The sequence below is a fragment of the Mauremys reevesii genome, linkage group 18 (genome assembly GCF_016161935.1).
Source record: "Mauremys reevesii isolate NIE-2019 linkage group 18, ASM1616193v1, whole genome shotgun sequence".
NCBI classification, from domain to species: Eukaryota; Metazoa; Chordata; order Testudines; family Geoemydidae; genus Mauremys; species Mauremys reevesii.
In genome coordinates this window covers 6,095,086-6,114,403 of record NC_052640.1, presented here as the reverse complement: position 1 = coordinate 6,114,403, position 19,318 = coordinate 6,095,086, and the positions used below count along the sequence as shown (strand labels likewise).

The 19,318-nt window shown below is 37.9% G+C and overlaps 1 protein-coding gene across 2 annotated transcripts in view; it reads right to left on the bottom strand.

Moving 5' to 3' along the window:
- PPTC7 (protein phosphatase targeting COQ7) overlaps positions 1-19,318 on the bottom strand; it is a 43,653-nt gene that overhangs the window by 10,592 nt on the left and 13,743 nt on the right. For both annotated transcript variants that reach the window (XM_039505154.1, XM_039505155.1), the window contains exons 2-6: positions 17,213-17,392; positions 13,838-14,036; positions 10,856-10,979; positions 8,569-8,698; positions 6,999-7,069 (exon numbers count right to left, since the gene is read on the bottom strand). In XM_039505154.1, coding sequence (XP_039361088.1) covers positions 7,011-7,069; positions 8,569-8,698; positions 10,856-10,979; positions 13,838-14,036; positions 17,213-17,392 — 692 coding nt within the window. In that variant the 3' untranslated portion in view covers positions 6,999-7,010. The remainder of the gene's footprint in view (positions 1-6,998; positions 7,070-8,568; positions 8,699-10,855; positions 10,980-13,837; positions 14,037-17,212; positions 17,393-19,318) is intronic.

Genomic DNA, 19,318 nt, shown 5'->3' with positions numbered 1-19,318 from the left:
TGATTCAGTGTTTTATCATTTCCTGTTATAGTCACAGGTTAAAACATGTAAATATTTTATATTCTAACTTATGTGGAAGTTTAACAAATATGTAATATGCATCCATAAAGCTTTAAGCACAAGCTTTTTACCCTCTGTCATAACCATTCTATGTCAGCCAGTTGTATGGATGTGTCATCTTGAAACTGTTGAAATTTTCATAATTCAGTACTGGTGTAGTTCTGGATCAAGAATCTTAGATTGTCAGGTACACATGATAGCCCTAAAATGGGTTGGGGTGGTATTTTAGAGCAGGGGTTCTCAAACGTCATTGCACCCCCTTCTGACAACAAAAATTACTACACAACCCCTGAAGACAGGACTGAAGTCTGAGCCTACCTGAGCCCCATTGCCCCAATTGGCAGGGGCCCAAAGCCAGAGCCCTACCACCCCAGGGGTGGGAGGGGCAAAGCCAACCCCCCCAAGAGCTTCAGCCCCAGGGAGGGGGCTTGTAACCTGAGCTCCACCACCTAGGGTGGAAGCCCTCGGGCTTTGGCCCCAAGCCCCAGCAAGTCTAAACCTGCCCTTGCAACCCCATTAAAACAGTGTTACACCCTATTTGGGGTCTCAACCCAGTTTGAGAATCACTGTTCTAGAGGCTCCATAGCTGTTATAGTCACCTGAACTACTGAGGACACTGCTCCAGGAGAATTAAGGATATATACGTGACATTCAAAGTATTGGGGTAGCAAATCCATGCATTTTAGCTAGGGCTGTCGATTAATTGCAGTTAACTCATGCCATTAACTAAAAAAAACAATAGAATACCAATTGAATTTTATTAAATATTTTGGATGTTTTTCTACATTTTCAAATATATTGATTTAAATTACACAGTACACAAAGTTGATAGTACTCACTTTATATTATTTATTACAGATATTTACACTGTAAAAATGGCAAACAAAAGAAATAGTATTTCAGTTCACCTCATACAGGTATTGTAGTGCAATCTTTTTATCATGTAAGTGCAACTCAAATTAATTTTTTGTTACATAACTGCATTCAAAAAACAAACCAGTGTAAAACTTTAGAGCCTACTAGTCCACTCAGTCCTACTTCTTGTTCAGCCAATCGCTAAGACAAACAAGTTTGTTTACATTTACAGGAGATAATGCTGCCTGCTTCTTATTTATACTTTCACCTGAAAGTGAGAACAGGCGTTCACACGGCACTTATGTTGCCAGCGTTACAAGGTATCTATGTGCCAGTTATGCTAAACATTCATATGCCCCTTCATGCTTCCTCCACCGTTCCAGAGGACATGCTTTCATGCGGATGATGCTCGTTAAAAATAATGCATTAATTAAATTTGTGACTGAACTCCTTGGGGGAGAATTGTATGTTGCCTACTGTTTTACTCACGTTGCCATATATTTCATGTTATAGTAGTCTCAGATGATGAGCCAGCACATGTTGTTCATTTTAAGAACACTTTCACTGCAGATTTGACAAAACACAGAAGATACCAATGTGAGATTTCTACAGATAGCTTCACTCAACCCAAGGTTTAAGAATCTGAAGTGCTTTCCAAAATCTGAGAGGGACGAGGTGTGGAGCATGGCTTTCAGAAGTCTTAAAAGAGCAACACTCCAATGCAGAAACTACAGAACACAAACCACCAAAAAAGAAAATCAACCTTCTGCTGGTGGCATCTGACTCTGATGATGAAAATGAACATGCGTCGATCTGCACTGCTTTGGATGGTTATCAGAAAGAACCCATTATCAGTATGGACGCATGTCCTGTGGAACGGTGGTTGAAGCATGAAGGGACATACAAATCTAGTGCATCTGGTACATAAATATCTTGCGATGCCAGCTACAAAAGTGCTTTGCGAATGCCTGTTCTCACCTTTCAGGTGACATTGTAAATAAGAAGCGGGCAGCATTATTTCTTGTAAATGTAAACAAACTTGTTTGAGCAATTGGTTGAACAAGAAGTAGGACTGAGTGGACTAGTAGGCTCTAAAGGTTTACATGGTTTTATTTTTGAATGTAGTTTTTTTGTACATAATTCTAGATTTGTAAGTTCAATTTTCATGATAAAGAGATTGCACTACAGTACTCTTATTAGGTGAATTGAAAATTATTTCTTTTGGTTTTTACAGTGCAAATATTTGTAATAAAACATAAAGTAAGCACTGTACACTTTGTATTCTGTGTTGTAATTGAAATCAATATATTTGAAAAGGTAGAAAACATCCAAAACTATTTAAATAAATGGTTTTCTATTAACAGTGTGATTAATTGCTTGACAGCCCTAATTCTAGCACAGTCTGACATTTATTGCTATAATAAATGCCCAGTAACTTTTGCAAGACTGGCATTTAGGTGTAAAACTGGTTGCAATCTGCATTTCCACAGCACCTTGCAATAGATCTTTTTAAAATTAGAAGTATTTTAATCTAATTGACTTGTATATTGTAGGACACATTTTATGAAGTATGGAACAAGATGTGGTGAATTAGAAAAGTTTCATTTTAGAACTTAGTAATTCTTCATCCGCCAAAAACCAAAGAAATCAGAACGAGTTTGGTTGTTTGATCCTGGTAACTGTCTGTTACCCACAGCAACCTATTAAACAGTAGTCAGACTTCACCATTGTCATTCTTTGCTCAAGATTGCTTCACTGAATGAGAACGGGCATAGGACTGCCTTTTCAATACATCAAAAGAATAACTCCATTTGACTTGTACTTTGATCGAGGGTGGGGGTTTGTGTAGTTTCTTAAAATGCATCTTTACCAAATGCCAAAAGTAATGAATGTTTGCCATTATACAGTCCTTATGTACACATTTTGGAATAAAATTGGTACTCTGGGACTGTTTGGCAAAGCTGAGTGGACCTCTTCTGTATTACCATAAATATGGTTAATTTAGTCACTCTTTAAGGGAAATGTCTGGTGCCATTCATCTGAGTGAGAGAAAAGAGCATTGTAGTTTATGTTCTAATACAGGACTCAGGAGACTTCAGAACAAACAGCTCTTTTATGAACATATGGAACACAGTTTTAAACAGTTGGCTTTTAGGTAACCCAAATGGCTGGGTAGAGGGCTGTTCACAACTATATTGGAAAGATTATTAGGTGGTAGTTCTTTAAGGTGCAGATATTGCAAAGGTTAGGCTCTCAGCAATGTAAGGAACGCGTTCTTTGAACTTGTCTATCAGTATGTAATGCAAACCAGCATGATCTTCAGAAGGATGTTACGTCTCTTGACTATAGGATTGCTATAAAAAAGTCTAGAACAATGGAACATGTGAAAAATAAAACATCTTATAGACACACACTCCAAAGCTGAGACTCAGTGGCTGGGCTCCTCTGCAACACACAATAGGGCTCTTATTGCATAAATGGAAAATAAGTTTGAAGTCAGTTACTTTAAAACCATGTTAGTATAAATACTATATTTATTAAATATCTTTACAGTTCATTTAAATGTATTTACAGAACTATTCTTGCATACTTCAGACATCCACTTCACATAATTGCCTCTTAGGTAAGTATAGGTAAAATGATAGTCTAACACAAAAGCATCCTCATTAGATACAGACTCAGATTTGTTTCATTATCTCAGCTATCTTTGTCAGAAACTACTACACACAGTCAACTTCTACACATTCATAGTCTGGTTTTCCACTGAGAAGTTATCTATTGCCATGAGATATGAATTCCAATTACCAAATACTTACATCATCTTTGTTACACTTTCACACACCCCTTCAGATAGTTTTCTTATTATCCAGTCTGGTCCCAAATTCTAGATAGCTTTTCCCATTCCTTCTGTATGGATGCAAAGGTAGCAACTCTTAAGAGAAACTGGATGTTTCTGGCAGTTCTCCCAAAGATAGCTATTAATGGGACAAGGAACCAGGAACATTTCAATCCCTCCAAAAGAGTATTATCCTAGGCCTCACTCACCTGCAGACACCCAGCTCCTGCAGCTGCTGTTGCATTACTTGGTGTGATAAGTTACTGGTATACAAAACTGTTCCATCTTTTCAGATTACTGTTCCCCACCAAACAGCTGTTAATACAGAGCAAACCCTCTCCAGCTGGTGAAAGCTTGTTCACCTTTCATGTTTCCAACTCAGATGAATACACCTGAAATGTCTTTCCTGTGTGTCCCTCTCATGATAAAATTACAATAATTAATTCCTAGGAAGGATTACTGCTTCATGCATCATTTTAAGGTTACTTTAAATACACGGGTCCTGTCATCTCCTTTTCTGTAAATATTTATTGTGCGCAGACAGCTTAAATTCATAGGAAGAAATTAGGTTTTGATATGTTTAGAGTGCACATCTTAAAACAGAAAAACAAAATTCTCAAGCATGTGATAAAAATATTAACTCTTTATAATACAGTATTGCTTTAACAGATGGAAAAAGCTATAAGCTTTGCTGGTCTTTGGTGTGTCCAGTGAGGGATAATTTACAAATTGTAAATTAAAATCCAAATTTGTTCTTTATTTAAAAAAATCATGATCTATGACGCAAATGGCTTTATATATACACACTATTTGACTAAAAACTGCATTAACATAAAAACAAGATTTAGAATCAGACCCATTAGGTGAGACAGTTCAGCCACTAACAGGACAGCTGAATTTCTATGACCTAGGATTCCAGACCCTGGATCAGTAGAGGCAGAGCACAGTGACAACTGAGCTCAGGGGAGGAAAAAAAGCACCTTTGCCACTCACTTATCTGATCCACATACATACCCTAATTTGCAGTTACAGAAAATAGTGAACAGGGAGGGCTGAGCAGGATTATAAAGTGAGGAAACAGTCCAGCTCTACAGGGGCATAATCTCAGAGTAAGTTCAAGAATAGGGAAAGATAGTAATTGATCAAGTCTGCTCTAACAAGGAATTGCGACAGTAAATACTGGAGAATTTAGTGTAGAGAATGTCCAGATTTGAGAGACATTCCTCAAACACTAGAAATGAAGCCCTGTACCGCAGCATGAATACATTCCTTCCAACAAAGCGTACCTAGATACAGCTTGCTCTAATTTTAAAAATTAAAAGGGACTGCAAACAGTTTGTGCTAAGTTGTCTGCTGCTCACTGTTACTTTTTTTTATTTTGTATATACAAAATAAAAGTAACACTAAGATTTTCTTCATTAGTATAATCCTTCCCATATCCCCACCAAACTACTACTATTTTGGCCAAGTTAGGGTAGTTAAGGCATTTTGACAAGTAGTTAAAGGTGATTTAAAATATATCTAACATTAGGCCAATTTATGACTAGCAGATAAATTACTGAACAGCTTCCAAATTAATCACTCATTCTCATAAATGAAATGCCTGTTACAAGCATGATGCATTAAAATGTAGTAAAATGACATGTACATGGTACATGTTAAGTGATTTTAAATAAAATAAAAGCTTGACATACAATTATGCAAATATACAGTACAACTCCACCAAAAAAAAATTCTTTAAACAATTTGAGATTTCCTCAAACTTAACAGTTTTAATACAATGAACCAGGTAGTAAAATCTCCTTTCAGATAAGGAGAGATTCCTTACTGACCAAGTTTAACTGCACTCATCTAAACATCGTTACCTGACTTTTATATAAAACATGGCTTTAATTTATTTCTAAGTACTTTTCTACCAGCAAAAAAAGTTAATGAAAAACTGACCCAAAATATATATGATCTTTATAGCTATCAGCTTTTATGCAACTCAGAAAGAGAGCTTGCAGAAACTGGGGAAACAATTGAGCTACTAAAATTCATAAGGAAATGCTATATTACAAAGTGGCTATTAAATAATTGTAAACATCATGAAGGTTCATTCTGAAAACCCTAAATATCAGTTACTGAAATGTAAATTTTGCTAGTTACTAGTTAACTATTTTCCATTTGTATACTTACTGCTGCTGCCACAGCATAAGCAGAGGTGCACATTTGAGTCAGCATGACAATCAAATTAATTTGGTACAGATTCTATTTTATACAAAGCAAGAATGGCAATATTAACACAAACTATGCCTAGTTAACAGTAAAGTTCTCTGCAAACAAAAGCAAGGAAGTTCAGAGCTGAGGATTATCTGTTCTTAATGCAACCCATCATTCTTAGATATTGCAGCATATGTGGCATGTAACCACACGCTGATCAGACACAGATTAAGGATATTATGCTAAACCTCAACTTTGAATATTCTGGCTTTTGTGAATTTGAGTTGCAACTTAAAATATTAATAAACCTTTTTTAAACAAAAAGTTCCCCTCTGCAAAAAACATCCAGAGATACGAGGCTCCATTATGGACGAATTATTTGCAAAAAAAGTTTCATTTATAAGATCACGATTAAGCACCTGAAGTCACAGAACACTTGTGCATCCATACAGCTCAAACTAATTTGGTTTTTTCAAATTTTGTACTAGAAAAAGGCTAAGGCTGACACCATGTATGCCAAGAGCAAAATGTTTACAGCAGCTATAAACCCCTTGAAAATTGGAGTTTATATATAAACAAACCCTCACCTATTACTGTAACAAGACTATGTTTATGAAAGTATGCTTTGTAACATCTCCTTTGTTGAATGGCTGATTCTAGCAGAATAGTAATACACCCTCTTGTGGAGGGTTTAATTTTATTTATTAAATCTAGTTTTGAATTGAAACCAATCAATATTGATCATTTGAAACTAGTCACATTTTAGAAGTAGTAACCATATGGATCTGGCTTCCCCCACCTTGTGAATGATTACTTAGTTTTGAGAGACAAGCTTCATGCCTTAAGTTTCTTCATTTCTTGCTGGCAGACGAAGACCAGTGTACTACAATAGTGGTTCTTAAAGGATCTCAATTGTGTCATAAGAGGCAACAGGCTTGAGTAACTGGCCATTGAGATCAGCTGCAAAGAAAGAAAGCGATCCTGCCAGCAGGAAACAGTACACACGAAGCTAGAAACTCCAGAGTAAAGAAAAACAGACACTGACATTTTAGGTAAATCAGTCTGTATATTCAGCTACTATAGAAAGAAGGACGGTGATGTCATCTGGCTTTCCCCCTGTAATGCAAGAAAAATCAGATGTGTTAATCTGAAGAGCAGATCAGGAAACTACATAGTGAAAAAAGGCATGTATAGTTTGATGAAACCATTCTACATGGAGGTTTTCGGGGTTTTTTTGTTAAGAAACTAGTCAAGATTCAAAATTAGTAATATATGTTTAGACACATGCTTCTGAAAGCCTCTAACTCCTCTACTTCCTTTTCCAAAGTAACTGATAGCATCAGAGAGACCTGTAAGAAAAGCACTTTCCTATATACTATTTTAAGCATTAGTGAGAACCTTCAGTATTGTTTTTAACAGGTAAGTGGAAAGCCTATTTTCAAATTATCTTTCAAAAGAATTTTCTTCCCCCCTCCAAGTCTGGACATATGTTAAAATCTGATTCAGTACATCACTGAACTCAGACCTAGTAAATCACTCAAAAATAAGGAATGTATTTAGATACCCCCCCTTATTTAAAGAAGATTGTTATTCACATTTGTGAGTGGGTTTAATAGTCTTTGAAAAAACTTTTATAATTTTGTAGTGCATGTATTTGCAGTAACAAAATGACTTGTATTATACAAAATGCAGATGTATACAAACCCACATGGTATACTGCAAGGATCTCAGAGGGCAACTGATTTATTTTGCTAATGCAAGATACTACCAAACTCTTCAACTGCAAAACCCATTAAAAAGGATTGTGCGTTGTGGTGCTGTAAGAATGCTGTGTACAGTTCTGGTGAAGTTACTCTGTGAAGTGGTATTGTTACACAAACTCCCATTAAGCCTGTGGATACAAAGGACCAGCAGTCACAAGGGAAGCAGCTAATTATTGTGCTCTCCACAGCTAGCAATAGATTCTCTGGCTGGCAGGAGTTAAGAAGATTAGAGATTCACACCCACAAGGCAGATGGAATGATGAGAGAGGCACACAGGCTAACAGCCCCCTAGCAATAGGAGGGGGTTTCAATGGGCCTTGAAGGCATCCTTGCCCACTAAGTTATGGAACACTTTTTCCTTTCTTTAAAAGTGAATTATTAAATGGAACCCTCAGGACTCTGCTGGGTGTACTAGAGACCTCTCCAGAGAATGGAAGAGGAGGATCACAGAGTGCAAAGGGACTGAACAATGTCAGATGAATGGGGAGCATTCTGCAAACAGACTACTAAAATAAAAACAAGAGTTATTATATGTACTCTGTAAACTCTGCAATAGGCATTACCAATCTAATCAGACCAGACAGAGGATGGGAGGGAAAATAAAGAGGGGAGACATGCTACACCCAAGGCCACCCAACAGGTCAATGGTAGAGCCAAAAATAGAACACAGGTCTGACTATTTCATCAGTGTCCTATGCATTGGATCACACTACCTCCCAATTATGACTGGCATCCTTCTTTCCCAGAACATACCTAAGATCACTTACTATTCAGGAACTCTGGCATGCATCCAACAAAGGAATTTCATCTGACACCATCAGATTTATGTTACCCAAGAGAAAGAAATCTTACCTCTCACATTCAATCCATTGTCACATGCAAACTGTGCAAAAGGTGACATGTAAGTGGGGTCATATGCCAGTTCGTGAGCTTGCTCAGCAATGCTTCTTGCTGTCTGTTGTATACTCTCATAATTAGAATTCTAAATTGATGGAAGAACAAGTTATTCTTACAAGAGCAACCCACCACAGGAATTTTATTCAGGCACATACACATTATTGGAATATTGATACAATTAACATGATGTGAAAATAAACATCTTTCTATTGCAAGTTAGATAGGTATAAATAATATATGGAGATATACCTGCTATCTCATAGAGCTGGAAGGGACCCTGAAAGGTCATCGAGTCCAGCCCCCTGCCTTCACTAGCAGGACCAAGTACTGATTTTGCCCCAGATCCCTAAGTGGCCCCCTCAAGAATTGAACCCTGGGTTTAGCAGGCCAATGCTCAAACCACTGAGCTATCCCTCAACCACCTCCTCCCGCCCATTGATAGTAGGTATCATTTCCTATTTCAAGGGAATCTCAATTATACCTTGAATTAAAATCAGTGTCCTTTAAGAATCTTTGTGTAGGAAATTAAGTCTCAACCTCTATCTGCCACTATAATAATTTGTGCACAAGTTTTATGAAACCACTTATCTTAGGAAGGGAGAAAGTAGAAGACTGCACTTCCCTGTATTTTAAGTGCCAAAGGAGAATCTTAGCTGAGAAACTAGGCTTTCCCTTTGCTTATTTTGACTACCCAGAGCACCCCTCATTCATCCAGCTCCGTTCTGCTGTATAGCCTGACACCCAATCTTTGGGAAGGGAATGCTAAACCAAAGAAGCATTCACTCAAAAATATTGCCTCCATAAAATGCAGAGGGCTCAATCCCAGCACCAAAGCACCATCCTAGCCCAAGGAATGGAAAAATAAAGCTAGTTTTAGTAATAAGGGTAAGTGTAGAACAAAGGCTTTATATTACCATGCAGCATAAAAATACTTAAAAATATACATTTTGCCAATTTTTTTTTTAAATACCCTACACTGGGTGATGGATCAAATCAGAATAAAACTTTATAAAACCTACTTTTTTGTGGGATACAAGAAGTTTGGATACCCAGCACAGGCAGCTTGTGCCTAACAATGTAAGTTACCCCCCCATAAAAAACACTTCACTTGAATGATTTTTAGAGAAGAGGGCACCAATAAGCTTTCCCCTAACGATCTAGTTTAGTTTTTTCAAAGAGTGATAAAATCCAATGAGAATACAAGCTCTCTGTATAATGCATTTCCTCCAAGAGTTTCAATCCTCTTTACATTTTTGGTGCCTGCTGCTTTACTCAGGAACAGATTCCTTCCCATGTTGAGCAAGACAGGTGACAAACAGCTATTTTCACATGTAACCATTTTGATCGCCTCTGTAATTCATACATGCTTTTACACGCATATCTGAATTTCCCTAACAGGTTGGGGACTGAACAGGCTTTGACAATTCTTGGCTTAACTTTCCATTTCTATTTGCGGTCTTACCCAAATGTGCCAATAGGTGGCGCTCACATTTCCCCTGCAACACTAGAGCCATGTATATATCCATTCTAGACTAAGAATATGTTATTTTAAAAGTGTTAGATAATGGTCAACCCTAGGCTCCCCTCCAACACGTTTTTCAAGGTGTTGAACCCTGTCTACTACACCTTTTTTAAAAAAACACCCAATACCTAACCTAGCCATAGCTTTAGACTGAAATGGAGCCTTTCAGATTTGAATGCTGTTTGGAAAAAAGGATGAAAGATGAGAGATTTCTCGTGGAAAATAATGAGAATTTCTCCCGTTACCCATAAAAGAGCAAAATTTCAAGAAAGCGTTTAAGACAATTCCTAGAGCATCTCCAACTCACTTTGTCGACAAGGCAGCCACTTAAATTACTGAAAGTTGTTGGTAGACAGAAAGTATCTCAGGGATAAGATCCTATCAGCAGACAAGCCTCTTTTGAAACCACAAAACGAAAGGCCACTGAAAAGTTAATATGCAGGATAACTATCAAAATACCTTCAAGGATATTACATAGGTTTATACTAGTTCTTATATTCAATTTTCAGCTTTTACAGTTGAATTGTATTGTATTTTCAAGCCCAACAATCCTGTCACCCCAGATAAAGTTGTTTAATACAACGGTGTTCTGATTCATTTGTTACCTAAAAAAACCGTTCTTGGAACATTTAAGAGGAAGTAACAACTTTTGCCCATTATTCCTATTATAGATGAGTTATAGAATCGAAATTCAACTGCACACACTTCATTTTCAGTTACCTTCAGCTTTTTTAGCTCCTGAAGAATCATATAATCAGGCATGTTGTCAAAAAGTCCATCTGTTGCTGTCAGAATAATGTCTCCTAGCTGAACATCAAAAGTAGTACTGTCCGCAGCATCCGGGCTGTGAAGAGAACACCACCATGTCAAAGAAATGGATATTAGCTTATGCAAATGGTACCAAATCCTGTTCAATTACAGCATCAATAGGTTTTGCAATTCACTGATGTTATGAAATCTGTTTTCTGGAAAAATACTGCAGCGTAGTTTGTCATGAAAGCCAGTATAACGGAAGTATAATCACAAATAGGTGGCATCTGAAACACTACACCAGAGAATTGCACTGAAAATGCCTGATTGGGGCAGTTCTTCAGTCTAATATATTTTGCAAGTATATCTCCATTGTAACCATTAGGTGGTATTGCAGTTCGAAGTTTCCATCTCATTCCCATTTAAATATGTAGAACGGGGCTATAACTGAAAGGCTAATTTAAGACTGAAATGGCAAGCCTACTTACTGGATACACCTTTTATCATGAAGGATCCCAAAGTATTTCAGACTATTTAGGTACATCACCACCAACAGTGGGCAGTAGCCAGATAGTCCACTGGTGCATAATACACAGGAGAAAGTATTTATTTTGGCATAGACAAGATCCTGCCAAGAGATTTTTGGATAAAAAATGCATAGCACACCATAGAAGGATGCAGGGTTGTGATTGAAACTTAGCGTTTCAGAAAGGTTAGCGTTTCAAAATTAGAGTTTTAGGTCACTTGACTCTTACCTGGATAGAACCAGTTTAACACTAAGCTTAGTCGATGGAAGAAAAATACTGATATTTACTCTAACTTTTAATTACCTTTGCAATTAATGTTAAGAGTGCAACAGACTAGGTGACTATATAACCATGAGTCAGAGTGGAAGTGTGGGCATCTTAAAAGCTGATTCATCTCACACTTTCCTTATTCCATGACGACTCAGTCTTTGTTTTTTCTAATTTCCAAGAACATTATTCTTGATAGCTATTTTTGTCTTTTCATATGATGGACTGTACTTTTGTAGATACCTAGATTTCACTCAAGAACTATTAGAACAATTTACAGTTATTGTGCAATAGAGGACTTTTAAAGTGCACAAAATTTCAAATTCCTATGACAGCTCTCCTCCCTTCACTCTTTGTATACTTTCCTATAATTAAAGCCATGCACAAAGAACAATCAGTAGTTGGAACTATTTCCAAACATCCTCAAAAGAACTTTTTTGGTATTAAAAATTATAAAGCCCAAACCTTGCCCAATTTGGAGTCTACAACCTCAGAACAAGAACTTCAGATTCATACTGCAATCCCTGGACACAGCTCTATCACTTTCTATATTCAGGATTTAAAAAAAAAAAAAAAGAAAGAAAAGAAAAGAAAAAAGAGAACACTTTAATGAGTCTATAATCTTGATTTAAGAAATGTAACTTGTACAATGTTTAAATAAAATAATTATCAAATAAGCCAAGAAAAAGCATTTCCTTTATTACAAAAATAGCCCAAGAACAGACAGACATTAGACAAGGAGGTATGTCTTGCATTTTGTGTTTTAGATTTCACTAGCGAAGTTTCATTAGTTTAGAAAAATTATTAGCCAGCACTGAAATACAGATTGCTTTGAAATCATGTCCTCCGCTATGAAATGACTTACTTTCTATTGGACAGGGTGTACTTCTGTAATATTCCCATCTCTGAGCTCGGAGTTCTGCCAAAATGGAGTTTTGCTTATTTTGATTGAACAGAGTGTGCTGCTGGAAACTTAACTGTACTGAAATGCAAGCTGCAGTCACATGCTTCCCTGCTCTGTTCCTCAAGTATTCACTACCTCACCGCCTGGCTATGTAAATCAGTGTATTCCCAATCAGTCCCAAATGATGCATGGGGGTTGTGAAGGAAAACCCGCAATAAGATGAGGCACTATCGCAGTATACAATAACCTGAACACACTATATGTGACTTAAGTCAAATGGGGGGGGAGGGGGAGGGAAGTGTTGTGCATTAGGCCAGCTTTGCTAGCTAGTTGTGCACTGTGTGTTATAACTGTCAATCTTTATTTGCATCTCACTGCAGATATGTTGCAACCAGATGCCTGGCAGTCACTTTTCCATACTTCAATATTCTTCCAGATAATGGCATAATATGTACTTTACATAAGTTCCATAAAGTAATTCTCCTAGTTTAGTTTAAAATAGATAAAGCTTATTATAGCATAAAGTATTTTATGCCATCTTCCCTGACTCTAAATGGCTACAAAAAAAAAAATTCAGTTTTACTTTTTTCAGAATATTTAAAAAAGAGAAAAGAAAACGCACCAAATATTGAATCATTAGTAGGCCAATATTAACTTGCATTTGAGGCTCCTACAAATGCTGCTAAATAAAGAGGCAGCAGCCAAAAGCTATTTGCAATTGCAATAATGTTATGAGCTCAGCTTAAATTGCAGAAGCAATCGAATTTATCATGAAGGTTACTACAACCTGAATTTTCCTGTTGTGTCCAGATATTGCAGCACGACAAGTGAAATCATTTCTAGGAACTAGACAAAGTGGACACATTAATGGTGCACAATGTACAGAAACAGGTATATTTGTGTTTTCATCAGAACAGTTCCATGATACACAAGTCCCTTTGAGGATATCAGAAACGCTTTATATTCAGTGTGCACATAACTTTACAGAAAGTCATCACTTGCATGAAAGCAGATCATTGCTACCCCGAGCAGAGATTAGACCATGGCAATGGCCTATAAGATTTGATAAATTCAAGCCTGAGAAATGCTTACACTACCTTGAAGAAAAGCAAGTGGGGAAGGGGATTCACCTTTCAAATGAAACATTATTAAAAGCTTGTGTGTGAAGTTTCAGTACCAAGACCAGAACCGTGAACCCTTCGGATGAAAATCTCAAATTCTTAATCCATGTTTCTGATTAATTCCCCATCTCACCTATCACTTAAGACGACTCCTTCTGCTTCTGGTGGAGCTATTGACAGCTGGAATGGAGTGTTGAAGTAATGTTGCTGCTCATCAGACCGATGTACTACTTCTCCTCCTCTGACTACTAAAAATCCAGAATCTCCTAAATTTGCTGTATGTAAACGATGACTTGTTCTGTCCAAAACTACTATGCAAGCTGTACTGCTCCCTAGGGGGAAAAAAATAATTAATTTGATCAACTGGAGATAGACTAGAAGTAGCAGCATATACATTACAGGATCTGTTCAACAAATTTTCTTCTTAGGCCAGCTGTTAGATTACCTATCATTGTTGGCAAAAAATCAGACAAATATCCATTAAATACAAAACAAAGTGAATACGCATTAAGAGTAGGAACAAAGCACTGAGATTACTGCAATTATTTCCAACCCCAGCTACAGATTGGTCTCATTACATTGTGCTGATACATTCCAATACATTTCCTATTACAAAATATTTAGGTGTTGCTATGTCAGCAGAGTCTCCTATAGGAGGCTTGTTTTACAGAAAGAACCACTCAAACTAAATAATGAAACTATGATTAGTAGCAGGATTCTGTAGCACTTACACTATGCTAGGTGTTGTCCCCATGCTTTCATTCACAACTACAAATAATTTGTATACAGTAAATAGATTAATGGAAGTGGTCAGTAGACATCGTTCCAGTATTGGTGGCAGAGCAACAAACGTGCTCCTTTTTCCTTTTAAGACAAAAAACTGTGTAAGACTGGCTCCAAAGGAGATCTAGATTTTAAGAGGAATGTATGGTATATTAATATAATTTATTCAGAAATAAGTGCGTTGCTTTAAATCAAGAAATTAGCTCCAATATTTAAACAAGTGCGAGAAGGCACTGTTAGCTGCTTAGACACTTTATAGCTGGCTGATCAACATCCTGACAACTGGGAAAGCTTCTGTAACATTTACAACAGCATATGCCAAGTTTTTAACTAGGACTATCCATAAATTCATTCAAAACATTATCACTTGTTCTGTACCTGATAGTTTTGCAATCGTCTTCAGTATTTATCTCTGGGGGGGTCTTACAGAAAGTTCTTGTCTTGTTTTTGGTATACTAACTTCCTACTAAATTTCCTTTTGTGAAACACTTTTGTAATTACCATTCTAGATGGATTAAAATATAGAATAAGAAGGGAATTAATTGAAACATCCCTGATAATTTCAGAAATATTCCACTCACGCTGAGGGCATTGTAGAGTTTTCATTCATTCATTCCAATGTAGCATCTGCGACTGGTTGCTCATGGCGACAGTAGATAAACCACAGCAAATATTATATTGGAAAAGGGCCAACACTGTCCAGGTCCTTCACAGAGAAGGAAATACACTGACTTCCTTAAAGAGGGTGGTAATTCTAACTAGAAAAATCAAATCTTTCCTAAAGAATGTGAAGTACAACTGAATCTAAAGAGTTCTCTCACACTATTAGAAACCATCTCCAGTAGACGTTTGGATACCATACATTAGAGAAAAATCTAGATTTTCCACTGGAAGATGTTTCAAAGCACAGGTGCGTTTTTGATAGACCATGGTGTTTCCAGTGAGCTAGACTCAGGATCCAGACCTTTTATTTAGCACCTGGCCATTAACTCTTCTACCTTTGACAGAGGTCTTTGCTGTAGTTGAAGAGCAATGAAGTGATAGATATAGATAGATAAAGGAAGGAATATATATTTCAAGGCTCCTACTTAATGTTTAGTCATAGGAGTGTATGCTCTCTTCTTTTCAAGTACCTAGTAAATCTGCCACTAAACTGTGGTCAACTATTTTATCCACAATACTTTCAAATATTTATAAGAAGTCAATATAGTCATATAGGACCCTGATCCCCCCCCTAAACCTGAGAGAAGGACAAGTAAAAATCATATCAGCAAAAAGTCACTTTACACTTGCAAAAAGTGGACTGTTAGACTCCAGAATTAAGAAACTAATGGGAGTCCAAAACAGAATGGACAAAATAGCACTGCAACACAAATATTGTGCCTGGAATAACTTCAGTTTTCCTCCCTCTCCCTTATTATTTCAAGTCCAAGTACTTGCAGGATTCTGCACTGAGGAAACCAGCATCAGGCCACAAGCACAAGCAAGGAAAGATAGTTCATACTTTGTTGTTCTTAAGCAAAGGAACTACTGCATAAAAAGATCGGGGCGGGGGGGGGAGGGAGAGAAGGAGGGTTGTTAAAGAATAAATACATGGAGAATAACTCCCACCACAAATGACTCTTTCCAGTGCTTTGAAGGGAAGAAAGAGCAGGAAAAAAAGACTAAAGTTCATTAGTTTCATATTCTAACAGGTACTGTAACTAGAAATCCATGTGTGGAATGCAGATCTTGTGACAACATATGCTGCTCTTGGGAATTTGAAAGGTCAAGCAGCAAAGTTGCCTCCCTCTATAAAAGGGCTGCTAGAACTCATTACCAGTGGTCCATCTTGTAGATCATTTGTTTACTTGGACTGTTTTGTACAAAAAACAGCACCAGTATAGTTAAACACTTAAACCCACCGAAGGAACTACTAAACAGTGCTATTCTAAAGTGACACAAGGTCATTTCTTGGGTTTGTACCCATTCTTTACATGTATAATAAAAAGTGAACATCTGTTTCTGAGCTCAGCAAACTTTAGCTAAATATAGTTTACACAGAGCTCTTTTGGCAAAGTTTAAGGTCAGGTGAGAAGCATGTGAGTCAGGCAGAGTAACTCGCTCTTGGTCTGAAAGCTTGTAAGTGTCCCCTTAGTGTTCAGTTTTCAAGGTTGCCTATTCAGAGCCAAATTCTGTCTTCATGTCCACTCATAATTCCCATTGCTTTCCAAGGGAGTCACTGTACATATCCAAAGGCATACTAGGTGCACAACAACATTTAACAAGCCATTATTTGTAGCATATTTCTTTAGCTGTGCTTCATATAATCTCTTCCCCCAAAGAAAAGGGCATACAGTAGGATACCAATAACTGTACAGCACAAGCCTTTAAATGACAGTCAGTGAAGTCTGAAACCCACTGTGCACAGGAAAGTAGCAGTAAGGCAAGGAGACCCAGTAACCCGAGTATCCTGTTACTATCTTCAGAAAAATACGGGTTCAGGCTGAGTTTAGTCACAAAACTACAAACTCCTAAAAAGGTTTCAAATTGAGAATGAGTTGTTGAATATATAGTGAGTAGCTGACTTCAGTAGGAACTTATTTGTATCCATTCTGCAAGACGCTCACAAGACATACTGGGTTACAGACCTGCTGGTGTACTAAGTTTAAACATTAAAACAATTTTGAATCTACAAATCTGTGTCTAGAGGACATGCACAATGAACAATATTTGCTGCTCTTACCAAGCAAAGGTACTTTGTTCTGTAGCAGCTCACAATAACTTGTGGTAAGAATTCCAACAGGATTGCTTGGTACGAACCGTCCTTCTTTTACTAAACGTTCACATGTTCGCATTAGAGTCCCTGAGAACTGAGACGGGTCAACCCCATAGTCTCTCCAGCCACCTACACCATCTGCTACCCCTAAAAAGAGAAAAAAACAATTTACTGTTAATAAAACAAAAGTTTCAAAACCGTTTGATATTCATTTCATTCTAGTGTATATACATAGAAGGTCCAATAGCTAACACACACACACACCAGTTTGCTAACCATATTTCTGTATTAAACATTTTTTCCCAAATAGTTATTTACAATTTTACTGACATGAGAACAGCACAGATATATTCTAACAGAATAGAGAGTCCTGGAAGGGAATTTTTGGTTTTAAAGAAACTATACACTACTGAAAGTACACACATTTAAGTGAACTTCCAATGTTAGCTGTGGGGTAAAGGTGCAGACACACCTGACAGCTAGTAAAACAGATTTAAAAAGTCTAAAACTAAAAAAACTACTTAGAATGATGTTTTGTGAAGAGACTGACTTTGCTATAAGATAGATTTCTTGGCTAGTTAAGTAGCTTTTCGGGGATACAAATTACACTTCCATCCCTTCCTCTGTGTGGGCTAATGAAAGTGTCGCGGAAGAAAAAGCGTAAAGAAGATTTTAAATAGAACAGAAATGAAGATAATGCAGAGAAACTCCCTTCCCATCCAACATCTCCAGATAGGTGTTCTTTTACTGCTCATTCACAGCGAGGTGGTCCCTTTCCTGTGACTGGCAATTTTTGTAGAAAGCAAATTTCCATTAAAAAAAAAAAAGGGTTTGAAGAAAGGCTTCCAAATGTGAACTATTCAAATCAATGCAATTTTGTGTTCTACAGCAGAAAGAGCACTCCAGAGCCTCTGTTGTTGCTTACACCTTTAACCAAGCAAGAGTGTGAAAACTCATTAGGGCTCACTGTAGCTATTCAGAACAGCATTGAATCTAACGTCAATTAGGTCAGTTTCACTCTGATAAAGCTTTCACAGGCTTTGAGCAGCAGCAGCAAGTGCTAAAGCTATAGCACAGTGGAGCAGGAGGCTGGAGAGGGGGGAATTAGCAGAGTCTCTCACTACTAGCAGCAGTCTGGAGTCTCTGGGATGTGAAAGTGAGAGAGAATGTTCCTTCTCTCTCTCAGGGTACGTCTACACTATGGGATTATTCCGAATTTACATAAACCGGTTTAGTAAAACAGATTGTATAAAATCGAGTGCACGCGGCCCACTAAGCACATTAATGCGGTGGTGTGCGTCCACGGTCCGAGGCTAGCGTCGATTTCTGGAGCGTTGCACTGTGGGTAGCTATTCCGTAGCTATCCCATAGTTCCCGCAGTCTCCCCCGCCCCTTGGAATTCTGGGTTGAGAGCCCAGTGCCTGATGGGGCAAAAATCATTGTCGCGGGTGGTTCTGGGTAAATGTCGTCAGTCATTCCTTCCTCCGGGAAAGCAACGGCAGACAATCATTTCGCGCCCTTTTCCCCTGGATTTCCCTGGCAGATGCCATAGCATGGCAACCATGGAGCCTGTGTTGCCTTTTGTCACTGTCACCGTATGTGTACTAGATGCCGCGGACAGAGGCGATTCAGCAGCGCTACACAGCAGCATTCATTTGCTTTTGCATGATAGCAGAGATGGTTAGCAGCCGTTCTGTACCGTCTACCATGCCATTGTAAATTGTAAATTGGCAATGAGGTGATGGTTACCAGTCGTATTGCACTATATCTTCTGCTGCTGTCATAGATGCCCCTGGCTGAGATCAGCCGGGGGCGCAAAAGACAAAAATGGGAATGACTCCCCGAGTCAATCCCTCCTTTAGGGTATCTAAAAATAGAATCAGTCCTGCCTATAATACGGGGCAAGTGTACTAGAGATCCAGTGTATCAGAGAACCAGAGAGCACACCCGCTCCGTGTCAGATCCCGCAGGAATGATGAGCTGCATGCCATTCACAGGGGGTGCTCCTGCAACAACCCCACCTGTTGCTTCCCTCCTCCCCCAGCCTTCCTGGGCTACCGTTGCAGTGTCCCC